Genomic DNA, 18,875 nt, shown 5'->3' with positions numbered 1-18,875 from the left:
GCAGAGAACGGCTTCGAGATGGTGACTGAGTTGGATGTTCCCGCGTGCGTCTTCCTTCCCACAGCAGCTCTGCGCTCACCGCAAACACTTGCCCGTCTCTAAATCACTGTTTCCTGGTAGCTGGCCTGGGTATTTCCCTCCCTTCGAGAGTGTTTGCCTGTCTGTGGATAAAACAGGACCCTGACAAATCATCCTCTCATTACAGGTTTTTCATGTGAAGTGGAAGGAGAGGGTATTCATTTGAAAAAAAAAAAAATGAGAATTCCCATCTCCTTCCAGGGCCTATACAGCATAAAAGGCCACCGTGGCCTTGTTCAGCGTGTGGCAGCCCTCCGTTCTCCAAGAACTTTTGCACACGGATTTGAATTAGCTGTCACCAGCTTAATCTGTTATCTTTGTTCTCCTTAAAATAAGTTGGGTGTGCACTGTTGCGGAGATGTGGTTTGGATGTGAAGATATTGTTTAATTGAGTGAGGGTAATTCGGTTGATTAATCTGGAGCTAATGAATTAGAAAATCCATTTCATTGTTTTGGAGGAGGATTGGCGACACCACGTCTTAAGAAGCAGCATGCCTTGTTAGGGTGGGCACAGGCCTTGGTGTTCAGACCCTGGATGTGGCCACTGCTAGCACAAAGCTCTTGGAGAGCTTGCTGTTCCCTTTCTGCTCAGTGGCTTCATCTGAGGTAGACTAAGAGGTAGACTATGATCTCATGTAACTTCAGCAGAGCTTTCTGTGCACATGGAAGTGTCCCATGTCTGTGCTGTCCGGGACGGCAGCCACCAGCCGCAGTGGCTGTAAGTACTTGAAATGTGACTAGTGTAGCTGAGAAACTGAAATCGTAAGGTTCCTTCATCTTTATTTATTTTTTTGTAAGAGAGATTTTTGCTACAGGGTGTGTGCATTCGCGGAGAATTAGAGACAGAAAGCAAGAAACCATCCCCTGGGGAGATGGCCATGCCACAGTCCTTTCTCCTCCATTCTCTTCTCAGTATTTTTGGCACATATGCACATGTGCCCGGTGTGAGTTTTAAGCTACCAGGTTCGGGACTTGAACCACAGTTGACTATGTGGGAGTCCAGCAACGGAACCATTACACCATCTGCTGGTCTCTAACGTTCCTTCATCTTAATCCAGATTTATATTTAGGGTCAGTCTGTGGCCTGGTGGTTAAAGGAGCCAAATCTTACATGGCTAACTGCATCCTTTGAGTCACAGCCCAGCAGCTCGAAAAAAGCTCTAGTGTCTGTACGTGTGTGCCCGTAGTCCCAGTGGGGTGGAGAAATGGAGGAGAAGGGATTGTGGCATGACCGCCCCCCACTGGGAGGTGCTTTCTCTCTTTCTCTGTCTCTCTCTGGCGAGCACACATGCCCTCTGGCTGAAAACAAAAAGATTTCTGTTTCAACCTCCACTGGAGACCAGCCAGTGGACGGGCTAGGTCTAGCTTATTGATGACGACTGGAAAAATGCAAAGATAGGGCACCTAACTTGATGCCCAGCATATAGAAGTTTCCAGCAAATGCTAGGTGGTGTTCTTATTTAGTATGTTTTCACTGTCTACAGAACACACAGTAGAATGAACTGATACCAGCTAACATCAATTTCTGAGACGCATTGGAAGCGCTTTCTCAATTGCTCAACTGTCCGTTTTCGTGTGTGGCTCTTTTATCACAGCTGTTTTTCTGAGGCACCAACGTACAATCCTTTCATGCTTCAGAATCTCAAAGACTAGAAATCATTGAGGAGTGACTGCTGTTTCTTCCAGGTTTACACGAGGACACACAAAGCCCACCTCCTCTCCCTGCTGAAAAGCCCATCGGAAACACTCACATCGTCGTGTCCGGAAAGCTCAGTAACGTTGCCAGAACTAGAAACTTGGTAAGTGCTCATTGCAGATTGGATTAGCTGCTGAGCAAATTATACAGTAATTTTAACTATTAACTAATGTCTGAATTGTTTGACCACTAGTCAGATTAAAAAAAATACCTTTTTTAAAAAGCAATGGTGGGACTAGCAGTTGATGTAATGGCTATGTCTCTGGACTCCCATATAGTCAACCATGATTTGAATCCTGGACCCGGTGGCTTAAACTCACGCCAGGTGCGTGTGTGTGCGTGCCCAAGATTCCAAGAGGAGAATGGAGGAGAAGGGGTTGTGGTATGGCCATCCCCCCTGGGGGGAGATTTTTTGCTTTCTATCTCTCTGTCTCTCTCTGTCTCTCTGGTGAGCACACGTGCCCTATAGCAAAAACCTCTCCAAAGAAAGAAAGAAAGAAAGAAAGAAAGAAAGAAAGAAAGAAAGAAAGAAAGAAAGAAACAAACAAACAAACAAACAAACAAAGAAAGAAACAAAGAAAGAAACAAAGAAAGAAAGAAAGAAAGAAAGAAACCAACCAACCAACCAACCAACCAATGGCTACACCCCATATACTTATTTAAAGTGATGCACAATGTTTTAAAAATCCCTACGAGAGATTAGGTCAGTTCATTGTACATCATTATAAAATAACTTATTCTGTATCAACATAATGACATTGTCTTTTGGAGTACAGGATATAGACAATTCTTTTTAGTTTTTAAAGAATTACTTTATTTATTTTATTTTGACCAGAGAGGGTCAGAGTGAGAGCGAGAAAGAGAGAGAGAGGAAAGTGAGAAAGCAAGCCACCAGGTCCAGGACTCGATCTGCAGTTGGCCATGTGGGAGTCCAGCGCCCTTAACCATCACACCACCTGCTGGTCCTGATAGAGACAATTCGTAGTTCAGTTTTTTGTGCATGGAAATGTGACCATATGCACAATGTGGATGTATGTATGTGTGCTTGCTGTTTTAGACAGGGTCTCACTGTGCCAGGATCCTTCTGCCTGTCTTCTAAGTACCTGAGACCACAAGCACACACCACCATGCCCGGCTCTTTCAGACAGGTCTTGCTGTGCCACCCATGCTATCTGCAATCTCAGTCTTCCTGCCATAGCCTCCTGCATAACGAGGCCTCAGATTCGTGCCAGTTTTGTGGGTGGGCCAGGAATTGAACCAGGCCTCCTTTGTGTCCTCAGCCTGCCAAGCAGCCATGCCTAATTTGTGCTACTATGACTGGGCCACCAAATGACACTAATAATATTGTTAATAACATTTTAAGGTGATTATTATAAGAATTCTGTTTGTTCTGTTTTTGCTATAAGGCATACATACTCACTGGAGAAAGAGAGAGAAAGAATGTGAGAAATCACCCCCAGGTGAATGGCCATGCCACAATCCCTTCTCCTCCCATCTCTTGGAATTTGGAGCACACACACACACATATTAGTCCATTGTAATTTTCAGTCTGCCAGATCTGGGTCTTGAACCAGGTTGACCATGTGGAAGTCCAGTGCCTTAACTACCATATTACTTGCTAGTCCCACCATAAAACGTTTTTAAATCTGAAATTTAAGGAGAGTTTCACTTTTTTTCATTTAAAAGAATCCTTAACAAGGTATCTGTTAAGAGGGTAGTCAAGAGTTTATATACACACACACACACACACACACACACATATACATATATATTTTTTTATTTCAATCTCAATACCATTGCCTCATACATAGTTTTAAATTTCCATATGGTAGATTATCTTTAAAGTTTATCCAAAGAGAAATCTATTCTTAAAGTCTTGGAGCCAAATTTTCAGTTCAAATTTTATAATGGTTTTACAATGTACAATTATTATACAGGCAAACCTGCCTAATCATATGGTAAAGAGAAATTTCTTTGAAGGAGACATTAAATTAAATTAGCCCCAAAATTAAGCTAATGAGAATTTCTTGTAGAATGAATTAAAATTTAGTGATCGCTTGCATTGTCCAAGTACTTGGTAATACGTTTTTATTAAAACTGGGCCACAAAAGTCCAAAAGAAGATCGTAAGGCCCCTATCGTACTATTTTCGATAGGAAGATCCCAACTATGTATGGAGGAAAAATTGCATGAGAAGGTTACTGGCTTCTACCCTGAGAAGTTAGGGAAAGGGAGTGTGAGAAGGTGATGAGCAAGTATACCTGGCATTCGTCAGTGATGCCATGGGCTTTTTAAACTGTGAAGCTCTGTTGAAATGTTACATACCATTACATCTGGTGTTAAGTAGTCCACGAGCAACTTCCTTTTCTTGTTTTCCTTCCTTTCTGAAACAAGAAAAGGAAGTTAGGGTGAACTCTAGCGTCTGGCGAGAGAGTGTATTCACAGCAGTGTCTGTGCTCTCATGAACACCATGAGGAAACTCCCACCCTGCGCTGTTCATAAGGGAGCCCGAGCACTCTGTGCGGGACTGCTGTGAATGACGCCATAATAGACACCCCAAAGGAAGGTGGGGGAGGTGAGGAAACAGGTCCCGAGTTAAACGATTGGCCTCAAGTCACTGGTATAGATTTGTAAGACCAGAGAGGCGAACCTGTGCATAAGAAACGCCTTCTTGTTTGAGAATTACAGTTATTGAGTGAGCTGCAGACCAGAAGTCATAAAGACTACTAAGGTGTGGTGGGGTCTTTAGGAGTATTTCACCCTGACAGTGATCCATGAGGGTAGGCCCGGTCCCTGCCACTCTGTCTCCTGACCGAGGCACAGCATAGAAACCTCCCCTTGCTCTGGGTGCTGGGGAACATCCCACCTCAGGACGGGACGGCTGTAGTTGCCAAACCACACTTTCTTCATTTCAGCCATGAGAGACTCCAGGATAGTAAACGTTAGGAGTCACTAGAGCCATCCTGGCCACAGCAGCAGACACCTCCTGTGTCCTGTTGCCTGCCACTTTCAGAGTGTCTCCAGGAGGCTGCCAGCCAGGACAGGAGAAGAGGAAGGAGGCGCTGCAGCGTGTGTAAGGAATCAGGGGTCGCCGAGAACAGCACTTCCGGACACAAGCAGAGGAGATGGGGCTGACGGGATTCAGGGCATAATCAGCGGTACCAGCTCTTGGAGAAAGGAGAGAAGAGAGTCTGAAAGCTGCTCGCTAATCCCGACAGGAGTGTGATTCTAGGAGAAATCACTTTCTCTTTAAGATGCAGCAGAAAAACTGGCAGTTATTTTGAAGTGTGATAATAATTCCGGTGCAGATGAGAAAAAGATTGCATGTGCAAAGACAGTACGAAAGCCCCCTTCACCAGGAACTAATAAAATGCTTCCCTGTATACATCAAAGCCCAAGTTCAGGACCGGCCCATGGCCGAATGGTTAAGGAAGCTGAGTCCCACATGGCCGACTAAGTGGTTTGAATTCAGGAACTGGCATCTTGAAAAACATACTTGGTGTTTGTGTGTGCATGCCCCAAATCCCAAAAGGGTGGAGAAATGGAAGAGAATGGACTATAGCATGACCACACCTAGCAGAGGTACTTTCCTCCCCTCTCTGTCTCTCTCTCTGGTGAACACAGGTACCCTCTGGCAAACTAAAAAAAAAAGGACCAGCAGTTGGCGTAATGGCTATGTCACTGGACTCCCATGTAGTTGACTGCAGTTGACTGCAGTTCGAGTCCCTGATCCGGTGGCTTAAACTTCACACCGGGCAGGGCGTGTGTGCATGCGTGCCCAATATCCACTGCGCCACCTACTGGCCTACATCTGTACCTTCCCATGTCAAAATTACACATCTATTTTTAAAATTTTTCCTTAATTACTGTGGTATCTAACAACTATAATTTTGAGAAAAGCAATCAAAGGAGAATGGAGAAGGAGTTGCGATGTGACCATCCCCACCGGGGGGTGATTTCTCACTTTCTGTCTCTCTGTCTCTCTTTGTCTTTCTGGCAAGCGCACGCACCCTATAGCAAAAACCTACCCCTCGCCCCCAAAAAAGCCAATGTTCAAGAAAGTCAGAGCTAGAGAAAAAACTACCAAAAACCAGATGCTGAGAGGCTTCAGGTTTGTGTGGAATAGTGAAGGGGAGGAAATTCCTAATCAATAATCTTCCCAGGGCTGTCAGCGGAACCTGGGCACGAACCCAGACTTGAGCAGACACCAAAGACAGGTCCCCCGTAGGAGCGTCCTGTGGTAGGCTTAGCATTCGGAGTCTGTCGGGTACAGAAATGCCTTTCGGGGTTTGCCGAACAGCCCGGAGGACTTTGAGTAAACTACCTTTTTTTCCTGATTTCAAGTTTGCTCACTGTGGGAAATTGCAAATTAAGGTTTCCCATAAAAATACCACTACCCAGAGGAAACCGCAGCTAACACAGGGTACAGAATCAGGTGTGTAGCTGTGGGTCTCTCCGACGGCATCATCTGAACTTCTCTTCCCAGCCTCCCCCCAACCCACACATCCCCACCCCACCCCACCCCAGTTATATCGCTATCGGGCACTTATGCTCACTGGAGAGATACAGAGAGGGAAAGCGAGAAATCCTCCCTCGGGGTGAAGGCCACGCTGAAGTCCCTTCTCCTCCATTCTCGTCTTGGGATTTTGGGCACACACGCCCAGTGTGATTCTCAAGCCACTGATCCAGGACTTGAACCATGGACTTAGCCATGTGGGATCCAGAGCCTGTACCACTGCGCCACCTACTGGCCTACCTCTGTACCTTCCCATGTCAAAATTACACATCTATTTTTAATTTTTTTTCCTTAATTACTGTGGTATCTAACAGCTATAATTTTGAGAAAAGCAATCAAAGTTTCTCCCCTCCTGTTAGATTTTTGTTTTCATCTTAAAGGTGAGCGCAGAAATAAGAGCCTTGCTCAAGAGCAGGAGTGGTATTCGTCAGGAAGAAATACAGGCAGCAGCGTGTTTATAAGGCATGGGTTATATTCGGGAATATTGCGGGGTTTATGAGCTGATGACTTGCCTCACTACATTAACCGAACTCATTAGTAAAACCAAGTTTTAAGGACAAGCTTAATTTGTTTTTAAAAATGGGATTTTAAAACGTTGAAACATGTTTAAATGACCACAATTATTGGCGATGAATCATTTGGTATTTAAGGGAAAGCTGTAAATATTCCGTATGAATTTAAAAAATCATAAAAGTGAGCTTTAACTCCTTTATAGGAAGGAGGAAAATAGTGTGAATTAATTAGCCCAAGTATTCCTACCTGTGATTAAACCCCCTTTACAAAACAAAGTGTGGTCCTTGAGGGAGGCCCCAAGGTTTCTTCCTCTCAAGGTTTTCGCTTGTATTAGGACATGAGTAATTTAGCTAGGAGCCAGTTAATATGATTGGAGATAGTTATCTTTTAAAAGATCCTAAAAGCTGACTCTCGTTTAAGCTACTCTTTATAACTGAGCAACATTTCCCCTTGCAGATCCCGCCCAAAAGGTGTCCAGGATACTTTTTTGAGAGTTCTCGTTTCAGATTAACCTTAACTAAAACGTATTTCCCTGATTCTTGCAGGAATCCGACCACACTGGTCAAAAAGGAGGTCTTATGCGAGGACCCCCAAGGATGCCACCAAGGTAAGGGTCAGAAAGTTAGAGGGAAACTGATGACTCTGAGGCCAGCTCTCTTATTAACCACCGAGACTGAGTGTCGTTGGCCTTAGATCTCCTTTTAGAGCTATAATCATCTCACCTACTCGCCCGGCGACAGAAGCTTGGAAGAACTCTGCCCCTGTCCTCTCTCAACACAGTTTGGAAATACAGAGCACAGACATCCGTGTGTGACACTCTTCCTTGAACAAGTGAACCAAGACTCCTTTCTGAACCTAAAACAACTCCTAGCTATAATATGCGTGCACATTCTCTCTTTCTCTCCGTCTGTCCCTGCTCTCCTCAATTTAAAAAGGCCCCTTTTCTTCCTTTTCTTTTGCCATTTCCAAAGGGAGATAGGCTTTATGAGCTCAGAGGTGACCTGCCTCCCGAGTTCCAGAGCAATGTAACAAAAGGCTGTAATACCGTAGACGACATTACCATCTTGAAAATTATTTCTATCATCGGGATTAAGGGAAGGCTTTCAAAGTAATAGTGGTCCCATCCCATTTTCAGAACTAACTTCCTTTATATGAATCCAAATTAGGGTTTTGATAGTAACTCCTATAACAGGAATATTAGGGGATTTTGATGTTCCTTTTCTCATCATGTACAAGACGCTGGCATGTATACCTGATACCTTATTACCAGCTTTTCATCACAGACTTCGGTAGAAAGTGCTTAGTTTCCTGAAACAGCCATGGTGTGTTTAAGAGCAAATGGGGCCTTCGAGAGCTCCTGATAGTAAATACTTGTTTGTCTTGAACTAATGAATCTCCAGTGCGAGATAAGTGGAAGCCGAACCATCACGGTATATCCTCTAATAATATAATGTTTAATGCAGCAGTCATTTGCTCAAAAATAGCATACCCTGCATGTTTTAGTCAATTGCATTCTGCTAGCAGAATGGTGTGTGTGTCTGTCTGCCTGTCTGTCTGCCTGCCTGCCTGTAAGAAGGACAGACAGAACCTGATACCAGTGAAAACGCTGACCCATGGCTACCACATTGACTTGCAGACCCGTAAATGGAAGAGCCATTCCGACACGACAGCCTCCTCCCAGGGGGCCCCCCGAGAGACCACCTCCCCCGAAACTTTCTGCCACCAGAACATCAAGTAAAAAGCTGCCTTTTAATCGATCCTCTTCTGATATGGATCTTCAGAAAAAGCAAAGTCACTTGGCATCTGGACTCTCCAAAGCCAAGAGTCAAGTCTTCAGAAGTCAAGATCCGGTGCTGCCCCCGCGCCCCAAACCTGGACACCCTCTCTACAGGAAATACATGGTAAGTCTAGCATTTAAAGATGGTTGTCGTCAAGAGATTTACCCTGACGTGTACTTACAATCCTGGGCCCAGCAGATGGCATAAAGGTTACATCACTGGACTCCCAAGTAGTCGACTGCGATTCGAGTCCTGGATCTGGTGGCTTAAACTCACGCCAGGCACGTGTGCATGTGTGCCCAAGATCCCTAGAGGAGATGGAGAACGGATTGCAGTATGACCATCCCTCCTGCCCAGGGAGATGATGTCTCGCTTTCTGTCTCTCTGTCTCTTTGTCTCTTCAGCAAGCACATGTTTCCTAATAGCAAAGACCTCTCTGGAGGGGAAAAAAATTCATGGGAAATGTATATTATGAAAAGCTATGCCAAGATTTTACATTTTTTTGCACCAAAATTTGTGATTCAGTTCCATTTTCTGTGAACTTTGTTGTTGTTAAGAGAGCTTTTTGCTATAGGGCACATGTGCGGAGAGACAGAGTGAGAAATCACACCCTAGGGGCGATGGCCACACCGCAATCCCTTCTCCATTCTCCTTATGTGAGAGTCCAGCGACGTAACCATTATGCCATCTGCTGGTCCCTTCGTGAACTTTCTGAAATCCCCTTGTCTAGTGAAAGAAAAAGCAGGGCAGACAGGGAATGTAACTGGCTGGCTGTCTTGACCAAACAAAAACTCTGAGAAACCTGACATAGTAAGTTATTCTAGAGGCAGTAACTCTAACAGATATATCTTTCTTTTTAGAGAGAGATTTTTTTTGCTCTAGGGCATACGAACTCGCCAGAGAGACAGAGACAGACAGAAAATGAGAAATTGCCCTTCAGGGGGAATGGCCACACCACAGTCCCTTCTCCGTTCTCTTCTTGGGATTCCGGGCGCGCATGTGAGGACACACACACACACACAGACACACACGCTCGGCGTGAGTTTTAAGCCGCCAGGTCCAGAACTGGAACTGTGGTCGGCCATGTGGGAATACAGTGACATAACCATTACGCCATCTGCTGGTCCCCAGCTGTTATATCTTAGTATGGGTTATACCTTACAACTACTTTGCTCACTGAGTAAAATTTAAAATGAAGTAGATAGAAAGTTTCTATTGAGACACAGTTTTCCTGGGGCCAGCAGGTGGTATGGTGGTTAAGGTGCTGGATTCCCACAAGGCTGACTGCGTTTCGAGTCCCAGACCTGGCTGCTCTTTTTTTCCCTTTTTCTCTCTCTCTCTCACTCTGTCCCTCGCTGGTCAAATTAAAATAGGTAAATAAAGTTAAATAAAATAATTCTTTAAAAAAAATGCAGTTTTTCCTTTTGTAAACCTAATTATCATAGTTCATTTAATAGTCATCAGTTAAAATTAGCATCAATAATTGAGATAGTTAAGATACCAACTTTGTTCTCTTTGAGTGTTTTTCCCATCAAATGATGTCAACTCCTCCGTCTCCAGTAGTTAGAAACAGAGTTGATGTGTATTCTGCTTTGGTCTGGTTAGCCCAGTGAAATCTAAAATATTGGGTTGCATTTTTGCATAGGAAAAAACTAGAAAAATGCAGCATGACTTTTCTGACAACCGAATAAATAAAAATGATCAAGAGCAGGGGTTTTTGCACTTTTTAAACAACTGTATGACAGAGTAGCTCTTTTTTTTAATGCCTTTTTTTTTTTCATTTTATTGATTCACTAAAGATCTTAATTTAAAGACTTTCAATAGCAAGCACAGCTGATATATACATTTTTATGAACACATCTGACTTTAGGCGTAAACCTCCGTGAGTAAAGTGAACATACTATAAAGTAGCACCTCGCTGGGACTATATTAGCTTACCGCAGTCATTAAATAGGTATTAATAGATATTTTAATGCATTTTTTATTTTAAAAAAAGTTTTAGTTTTAGGGAACCAGCAGTTAGCGTAATGGCTATGTCGCTGGACTCCCACGTAGTCGACCGCGGTTCGCATCCCGGACCCGGTGGCTTAAAACTCACACCGGGCGCATGTGCGTGCGTGTCCAAGATCCCGAGAGGAGAATGGAGGAGAAGGGATTGCGGCGTGACCATCCCCTCTGGGGGGTGATTTCTCGTTTTCTGTCTATCTGTTCTCTGTCTGTCTGGCGAACGCATGCACCCTATAGCAAAAACCTCTCAAAAAAATTTTTTTTTATATTGTTCTGCATTTCCATCATTGACTCAGGAATTATTCCTTTTTTAAGCTGTTGAGAGGTGTTTTTTTTTTAATCCTCCTTAGAGAAGAGATAGGTAAGAAAGAGTAATGTATTAATCTGCATTCATATTCATTTAAACTGATGAAATTTTAATGGCTTAAACCAGAGGTGTCCTTTGGCATAGATCAGTTAATAAATAAAAATAGACACGGGTGTGTACTGAGTAGTAATTATGAGTCAGGCACTGAAGCCCTTGACATATACGCAGTAATTCATTTCTTCCTCATGCCAACCTGGCAGGGGAGATACTGTTGTTACCCTCATTGTACAAATAAGACACAGAGAAAGTTACTTGCCCAAGGTCACACAGCCAGTTAATGGTGGAACCAACGTTTGAGCACAGATCACAATCATTATACCATACCATGAGAATAGTGTTGTTGGGGCCAGCAGATGGCATAGTGGTTAGGTCACTGGATTCCCACATGGATGACTGTGGTTCGAATCCTGGACCCAGTGGCAGGCGCATGTGCGTGTGTGCCCAAGATCCCAGGAGGAAGACGGAGGAGAAGGGATTACGGCCAGGCCATCACCCCTGGGGAGTGATTTCTCACTTTCCCTCTCACTGTCTCTGTTTGTCTTTCTCTCTCTACTCCCTGCCAGTTCCCGTGCCCTAAGGCAAAAACCTCTTTTAAAAAAAAGAAAAGGGAAAATACCATTATTTTTTCTAATAACGACTGCGTGCTTTTGCCAGTCTGTATTAAGAGCCGTGGACTTGGGGACCAGATTTCTATGGCTTAGGCATCTTAGCACAACTGTGTAATGTCAATAAAACACTTAAAGAACTTAAGGGAGGTGCCAGCAGGTGGTGTAGAGGTTAAGTCACTAGACTCCCATGTGGTCAACTCATGGTTCAAGTCCTGGACCCAGCAGCTTGAAATTCATGCTAAGCTCGTGTGCATGTGTGCCCAAAATCCTGAGAGAAGAATGGAGATGGGACTGTGGAAGGCCATCCCCTCTGGAGGGTGATTTTTCGCTTTCTGTCTCTTTGCAAGCGCACAAGCTCTATGGCAAAAATTTCTCAAAAAAAGAAAAAAATAAAAAAGAACTCAAGGAAACTATACATTTAATAGAATGATATGTTTTATTGTAAAGTAAGTCTTTAAATCCCTCTCTTTTTTCCCCCAAGGCTGCTCTACCATTAACTTGCTAGCCAACAATCTAGCCTGTTGGTTTCTCAGGACTCAGAGAGGTTCTGGGGAGCGGTACCACCCAGCCCAGCCCCACACAGCCACACCTGTGTGTGCTGCGTCTTGTTCCCGGTAGACTCAAAGACCCAGGCAGCCTGCTTCCGTGTCGGAAGTAGCTGATTACCTGTCCTGGGTTACACCTTGTCTTGTACATTGGCCACAGTTTCCGAGATCAGGAACAGAGCCCCCAGGCAGAGTGGGTGCACACGTAAAACCCACACTAAGGGCCTGTAGAGCTGTCCCGGGCCAGGCAGCAGAGTGAGTTGAAGTGGACACTGGGTAGCAGAGAGGCCAGGCAAGGCTGGGACTTGAGAAGAGTGGCAGCTGTCGGGCAGGTGCTGCCCACTGGCCACCAGAAGGCAGCCTCTGTGAGAACGCTGAGTCAGAGCCCTGCTTTCCGAGGCCCTGAGGTCAGAGCTGAGCGTTGATCCTCCGGCCCCAGAGGACTTGGTAGACCGGCCTGCAAATGGCACTTCCTGGCTGTGGGTGCTAAAGGGACCCTCGGGCCGTGTTCGGCCCTGTGGTTCTGGGGGCTCCACTCCCCCTCGCAAGGGCTTTCAGCATCTGGCAGCAGGTCCCCCTGGAGCCAGAGTGTGCAGAAGCCTCAGGGGGTGAGTGTCGCTGCTGGAGAAGTTGCGCTGCAGGCCTCCGGCCAAATCCCTAAATGAGCAACAACTTAGGAGGAGATTATTTGATGGTGAATAATCCTTTTATTGGTTTACATTGAAGCTGCCCGTGCCTCACGGAATTGCCAATGAAGACGTCATCTCGCCAGGCCCTGGAGAGCTCTCTTGTAAGGTAAAACCAGCCTCTTTCTTTAGTGATGGATGTAAAAAAAAAAAAAAAAAAAAAAAAATCGCTGGCCTCCGTGACTGCTATTAGGCGTTATTAAATGCTTTAGGCTCCAAAGATTACAATGTGAAAAAAGTAATAATGTTTTATTAAATAATAATTGCTTCAGAGAGGGGTGTTTTTCCTTCCAGCGTGGGGATGTACTTGTGGTGCTGAAGCAGGCGGAAGATAATTACTTGGAATGCCGGAAGGGCGAGGAGACTGGCCGAGTCCACCTGTCTCAGATGAAGATTGTCACCCCACTCGATGAGCATCTTAGAAGCAGAGCAAACGTAAGGCGTTCATTCCACACAGCCCTCGGACCGCGCACGGCAGCCTGTTCCGCAAACTGTTCATACCAGCACATCCCAGGGGTTTTACTAGCACGCTGATCGTAACCAGAGTGAAAACTGCAGTAGCATTTCATTCTGGTTGTAGAATGAGTTCTCCATAAGGACGCGCCAGGCTGCACTAACCCCACAGGTGCACAGAGTGACCCCCAGGTCTTTGCCTCCTTCCTGTTAGGCTGACTTCCGGCAGCCAGAACACTGAGTCATCTCCAACCATGAGAGCAGTTTACTTTGTTTCTTTTTTTTTTTTTTTTTTTGGAGAGGTTTTCACTATACGGTGTGCGCACTCGCCGGACAGAGAGAGACATAGAGACAGAAAGCGAGAAATCACCCCTCAAGGGGGATGGTCACGCCGCAATCCCTTCTCCTCCATTCTCCTCTCGGGATCTTGGGCACGCGCACACACACACGCCCAGCGTGAGTTTTAAGCCACCAGGTCCAGGACGCAAACCGCGGTCAACTACGTGGGAGTCCAGCGACATAGCCATTACGCTAACTGCTGGCTCCCCGGTTTACTTTCTCAGTGATGTAAACGTGTTTGTCAAAGTGCCAGAGATTCATGTTCCAGCAGAATGGATCTTCTAAAAGGGGCCCAATGAATGCTAAGTCTGACATAAGCAAGCACTTCCCTTAAGGACTGAAGCTTCATGGGAGCCTCGCTTCTCTGACAGTAGCTCATGGCACACTGAAATGTAACCCAGGAACCTCCCCTCACAACGCAAGCGTACCACCTTTGTGGAGCCTGAGGAAATGCAGTGGTTGCCGAAAGCCGTTTGCTTAGAAAAACGCTGTTGAATAATTTGTTAAGGGTATATTTTTGAACGAACTTAAGTTCTATGCTGTTAAATTTTTACTTGTTGGGGCCAGTAGGTGGCGTGGTGCATACGGCACTGGACTCCCATGTGGCCGATCACATTTGAGTCCCAGACCTGGCAGCTTGCTTTCCCACTTCCCTTCTCGCTCTCTCTTTCTCCTTCATATGAGTGCACATGCCCTACAGCAAAACTTTAAAAAAAGAGAGAGAGAGCAGAGATCCATGTTAAGCTACTAGCAGCTGGCACATAAAAATTCTGGTGAGCGCACGTGTCCTGCAGCAAATTGAAAAATGTGAATAATAATGATAAATAAAATGAAATAATTCTTTTTAAAAATGTTATCTGTTAATGTGGTCGGTATGAAAAATAATAGCCACCATCATTCAACCCAAGCAAAGTATTGGACTTGTCACTCATCCCAGGCTTCATCATCTTCTCCAACTCTTTTTCTTAGAAGACAGTTTATCTTTTGAAGTTTCCTAAGAAGCTAAAAATTTGCATTTCAGAGAGCAGAGGGTCCTCCAGGTGACATGGTTGGTGGTTAAGGCAGCTGGATCCCACATGGTCAGCTGTACAGATCAAATCCCCGGATCAGATGGCTTTAAAAACACACTGGGGGCACTGGCAGGTGGCGAGGGGGTTGAGGGCACTGGACTCCCACGTGGCTGACTGCAGTTCGAGTCCTGGACCTGGTAGCTTGCTTTTCCGCTTTCCCTTTCTCTCTCTCTCTGGTCAAATTAAAAAATAATAACAACAAATGGAATTAAATAAATAAATTATTATTACAAATAAATAAACAACACACTAGGTACATGTGTGTGCATGCCCCAAATCCCAAGAGGAGAATGGAGGAGAAGCAATTGCTGCATGCCCTCCCTCCCAGGGGGTTGATTTCCCACTTTCTCTCTCTCTCTCTCTCCTCTCTCACGAGTGCACACACACCCTACAGCAAAACTAAAAGAGAGTGAGCAGAGAAGGTCCATGTTAAGCTGCTCACAGCTGGCTTACAGAAATCCTAACTTCAGTTCACACTGGAGAGGTTCTTCTGTTGCTCACGCCTCGGTTTTGGTACAACATTACCCATCTGTCACAGCTGCCTTCCGTCTCAGAGCACACCGACGCAGCTGTGGGAGTCCTACTGCCACAAGGCTTTCCTTTATGAAAAATACAAGATCAAAACATCGGGAATGATTCTCTCACGATGGTCCAGAGGGGTTTTTTCCTGCTTTAAACATCACTGTCTCCTTTTCCGGTATAGACGTGGCCAGTGTGGGCGAGCTACTACAGCGGATGAAATGAATTCTCCTCCAGGAGTCTGGGCCCTGACTATCATTCCACTCTTTAGAAAATAAAAGTTAACTATTCGAGAGATGAGTTTTAAGGCAACTGTCTGTAGGAGTGTGTCGGAATCTCTTCTCACCTGGTAAACAGGAAGCGCTGAGCGTTACAGGGAGTAGATGCATCCGACAGGTCATCGGGAGAGTGGGAGGGTGTTGCCTAGTGCTTTGTTGAAAGCACAGACCTGGGGTCGGGGAGTTGAGTGTCCCTTTCCCGTCCGCCATCCTGGGTGGTGGTTTAAGCCCTCTGAACTTCAGTGTTCAGTGTGTGAAATAAATTGGGTAACTCCTTACAGAGTTGTTTTTAGAACTGACCTACAGAGACCAGCTTCCTTGAGCAGGGGTAACACGGTGCTCAGGAGAAGCCAAGACCCCACTGGGTAACCACAGGTGCAGTGTCCGGCCCAGGCCACCTGAAACATGAAGCAGGCCAGCACGTAAAAATGTGAATAATAATGATAAATAAAATGAAATAATTCTTTTTAAAAATGTTATCTGTTAATGTGGTCGGTATGAAAAATAATAGCCACCATCATTCAACCCAAGCAAAGTATTGGACTTGTCACTCATCCCAGGCTTCATCATCTTCTCCAACTCTTTTTCTTAGAAGACAGTTTATCTTTTGAAGTTTCCTAAGAAGCTAAAAATTTGCATTTCAGAGAGCAGAGGGTCCTCCAGGTGACATGGTTGGTGGTTAAGGCAGCTGGATCCCACATGGTCAGCTGTACAGATCAAATCCCCGGATCAGATGGCTTTAAAAACACACTGGGGGCACTGGCAGGTGGCGAGGTGGTTGAGGGCACTGGACTCCCACGTGGCTGACTGCAGTTCGAGTCCTGGACCTGGTAGCTTGCTTTTCCGCTTTCCCTTTCTCTCTCTCTCTGGTCAAATTAAAAAATAATAACAACAAATGGAATTAAATAAATAAATTATTATTACAAATAAATAAACAACACACTAGGTACATGTGTGTGCATGCCCCAAATCCCAAGAGGAGAATGGAGGAGAAGCAATTGCTGCATGCCCTCCCTCCCAGGGGGTTGATTTCCCACTTTCTCTCTCTCTCTCTCTCCTCTCTCACGAGTGCACACACACCCTACAGCAAAACTAAAAGAGAGTGAGCAGAGAAGGTCCATGTTAAGCTGCTCACAGCTGGCTTACAGAAATCCTAACTTCAGTTCACACTGGAGAGGTTCTTCTGTTGCTCACGCCTCGGTTTTGGTACAACATTACCCATCTGTCACAGCTGCCTTCCGTCTCAGAGCACACCGACGCAGCTGTGGGAGTCCTACTGCCACAAGGCTTTCCTTTATGAAAAATACAAGATCAAAACATCGGGAATGATTCTCTCACGATGGTCCAGAGGGGTTTTTTCCTGCTTTAAACATCACTGTCTCCTTTTCCGGTATAGACGTGGCCAGTGTGGGCGAGCTACTACAGCGGATGAAATGAATTCTCCTCCAGGAGTCTGGGCCCTGACTATCATTCCACTCTTTAGAAAATAAAAGTTAACTATTCGAGAGATGAGTTTTAAGGCAACTGTCTGTAGGAGTGTGTCGGAATCTCTTCTCACCTGGTAAACAGGAAGCGCTGAGCGTTACAGGGAGTAGATGCATCCGACAGGTCATCGGGAGAGTGGGAGGGTGTTGCCTAGTGCTTTGTTGAAAGCACAGACCTGGGGTCGGGGAGTTGAGTGTCCCTTTCCCGTCCGCCATCCTGGGTGGTGGTTTAAGCCCTCTGAACTTCAGTGTTCAGTGTGTGAAATAAATTGGGTAACTCCTTACAGAGTTGTTTTTAGAACTGACCTACAGAGACCAGCTTCCTTGAGCAGGGGTAACACGGTGCTCAGGAGAAGCCAAGACCCCACTGGGTAACCACAGGTGCAGTGTCCGGCCCAGGCCACCTGAAACATGAAGCAGGCCAGCACGTGCCCAGGGGCCCAAGGCCCGATGGGCTCCACACCAGAGGAAGCAGGTGGCGAGCCTGGATAGGCCTGATCTCCCCACGTCAGACCCCGTGGAGAGCCTGCCCCCCAGTGTCTCTCTCGCCTATGTTCATGTGCACATGCATACTCCCCATCGTGAAGAAATTGTAAAACAGAATTGACCTATCGTACGATTCCATTGGTGTAAACGTCGTAATAGGGGAACCAGAGGGGGTGTGGTAGTTAGGGGCGCTGGATTCCCACAGGGCCAGCTGCGGTTCAAATCCTGGACCTGGTAGTTGGCTTTCTCACTTTCCTTCTCTCTCTCTCGGTCAAATTTAAAAATAATAATAATAGGGAACCAGCAGTTAGCGTAATGGCTATGTCGCTGGACTCCCACGTAGTCGACCGCGGTTCGCGTCTCAGACCCGGTGGCTTAAATCTCACACCGGGCGCATGTGCGTGTGTGCCCAAGATCCCAAGAGGAGAATGGAGGAGAAGGGATTGCGGCGTGACCATCCCCCCGGGGGGTGATTTCTCGTTTTCTGTCTCTATGTCTCTGTCTGTCTGGTGAGTGCATGTGCCCTATAGCGAAAACCTCTCCAAAATAAATAAATAATAATAATAATAATAATAATAATAATAATGTTAAATAATTCTAAAGTCCAGAATAGGTAGGTAAGTAGAGGTAGAAAGTATTAGTTCTTGCCTGGTACTGAGGGGGTGGGTGAATGGGGAGGAACTGCTGATGGGTAGGAGGTGTCTTTCTGGGGGGATACAGCGCTTCTAAGCCTAGACCGTGGTGAGGCTGCCCAGGGAAGGCAGTGGATGCACTAACACTGCATGTGCTTGGTCAGGCAGCGTTAGTGTGTGTGCCTTACATTTCTGTTTAACCATGCGTGTGCTGACGCTGTAAGGTGTGCAGCTCGGTGAGTAGCACGTGGTGGGTGAGCAGCAAAATGAGCTGTTCTCAGTTCCGTACTGTGCATTACGGGTCCCGGTCATTCTGGAAAGAACGTCACTTTCCGCTGGATTTACCTGACGGCGTGGCCAGGGTTGGACTGACCTCCCGTGGGCAGCTCTCGCCTGCTCCTCCCGCCTGCACCTACCAGCCCAGGAAGGTGCAGCGTCGTATGGGTGCCCCTCCGGTGAAGGCAGAGAAGGGGCGCTGTGCAGTAGGGAGGCACAAGTTGCCATGCCCTCTCTCCAGGCTGGGTGATGTTTGCATCCGTGCTCCATCTGGTGGCTTGCGTCTGTGCGTGCCGTGAGCTAGGACTCTGACGGCATGGAGAGCCATCTAGCCTAATGCCGTTATAAAGTAGTTCTTTCTCCACAGAGGTAAATGAGGGGGAAATGAAAACCACAACTACAATAAATGGCACTAAATAGGTATTTTATTTTTTTAAGAGATTTTTGCTATAGGACATGTGTGCCCGCCAGAAAGACAGAGACAGAGAGACAGAAAGCGAGAAATCACCCCCCGGGGGGATGGCCATACCACAATGCATTCTCCT

At 45.9% G+C, this 18,875-nt stretch overlaps 1 protein-coding gene across 1 annotated transcript in view; it reads left to right on the top strand.

The window, feature by feature from the left end:
- The window catches only part of SH3D19 (SH3 domain containing 19), a gene marked incomplete at its 5' end in the record, with an annotated part of 64,190 nt that overhangs the window by 21,678 nt on the left and 23,637 nt on the right, over nucleotides 1-18,875 (top strand). Inside the window, 5 exons of the mRNA XM_014590998.2 lie at nucleotides 1,765-1,877; nucleotides 7,348-7,409; nucleotides 8,439-8,703; nucleotides 12,834-12,902; nucleotides 13,088-13,228. Coding sequence (XP_014446484.2) covers nucleotides 1,765-1,877; nucleotides 7,348-7,409; nucleotides 8,439-8,703; nucleotides 12,834-12,902; nucleotides 13,088-13,228 — 650 coding nt within the window. The remainder of the gene's footprint in view (nucleotides 1-1,764; nucleotides 1,878-7,347; nucleotides 7,410-8,438; nucleotides 8,704-12,833; nucleotides 12,903-13,087; nucleotides 13,229-18,875) is intronic.

The sequence above is a fragment of the Tupaia chinensis genome, unplaced genomic scaffold (genome assembly GCF_000334495.1).
Source record: "Tupaia chinensis unplaced genomic scaffold, TupChi_1.0 Scaffold000521_1, whole genome shotgun sequence".
NCBI classification, from domain to species: Eukaryota; Metazoa; Chordata; class Mammalia; order Scandentia; family Tupaiidae; genus Tupaia; species Tupaia belangeri.
This window is presented reverse-complemented; position numbering and strand designations above follow the sequence as displayed.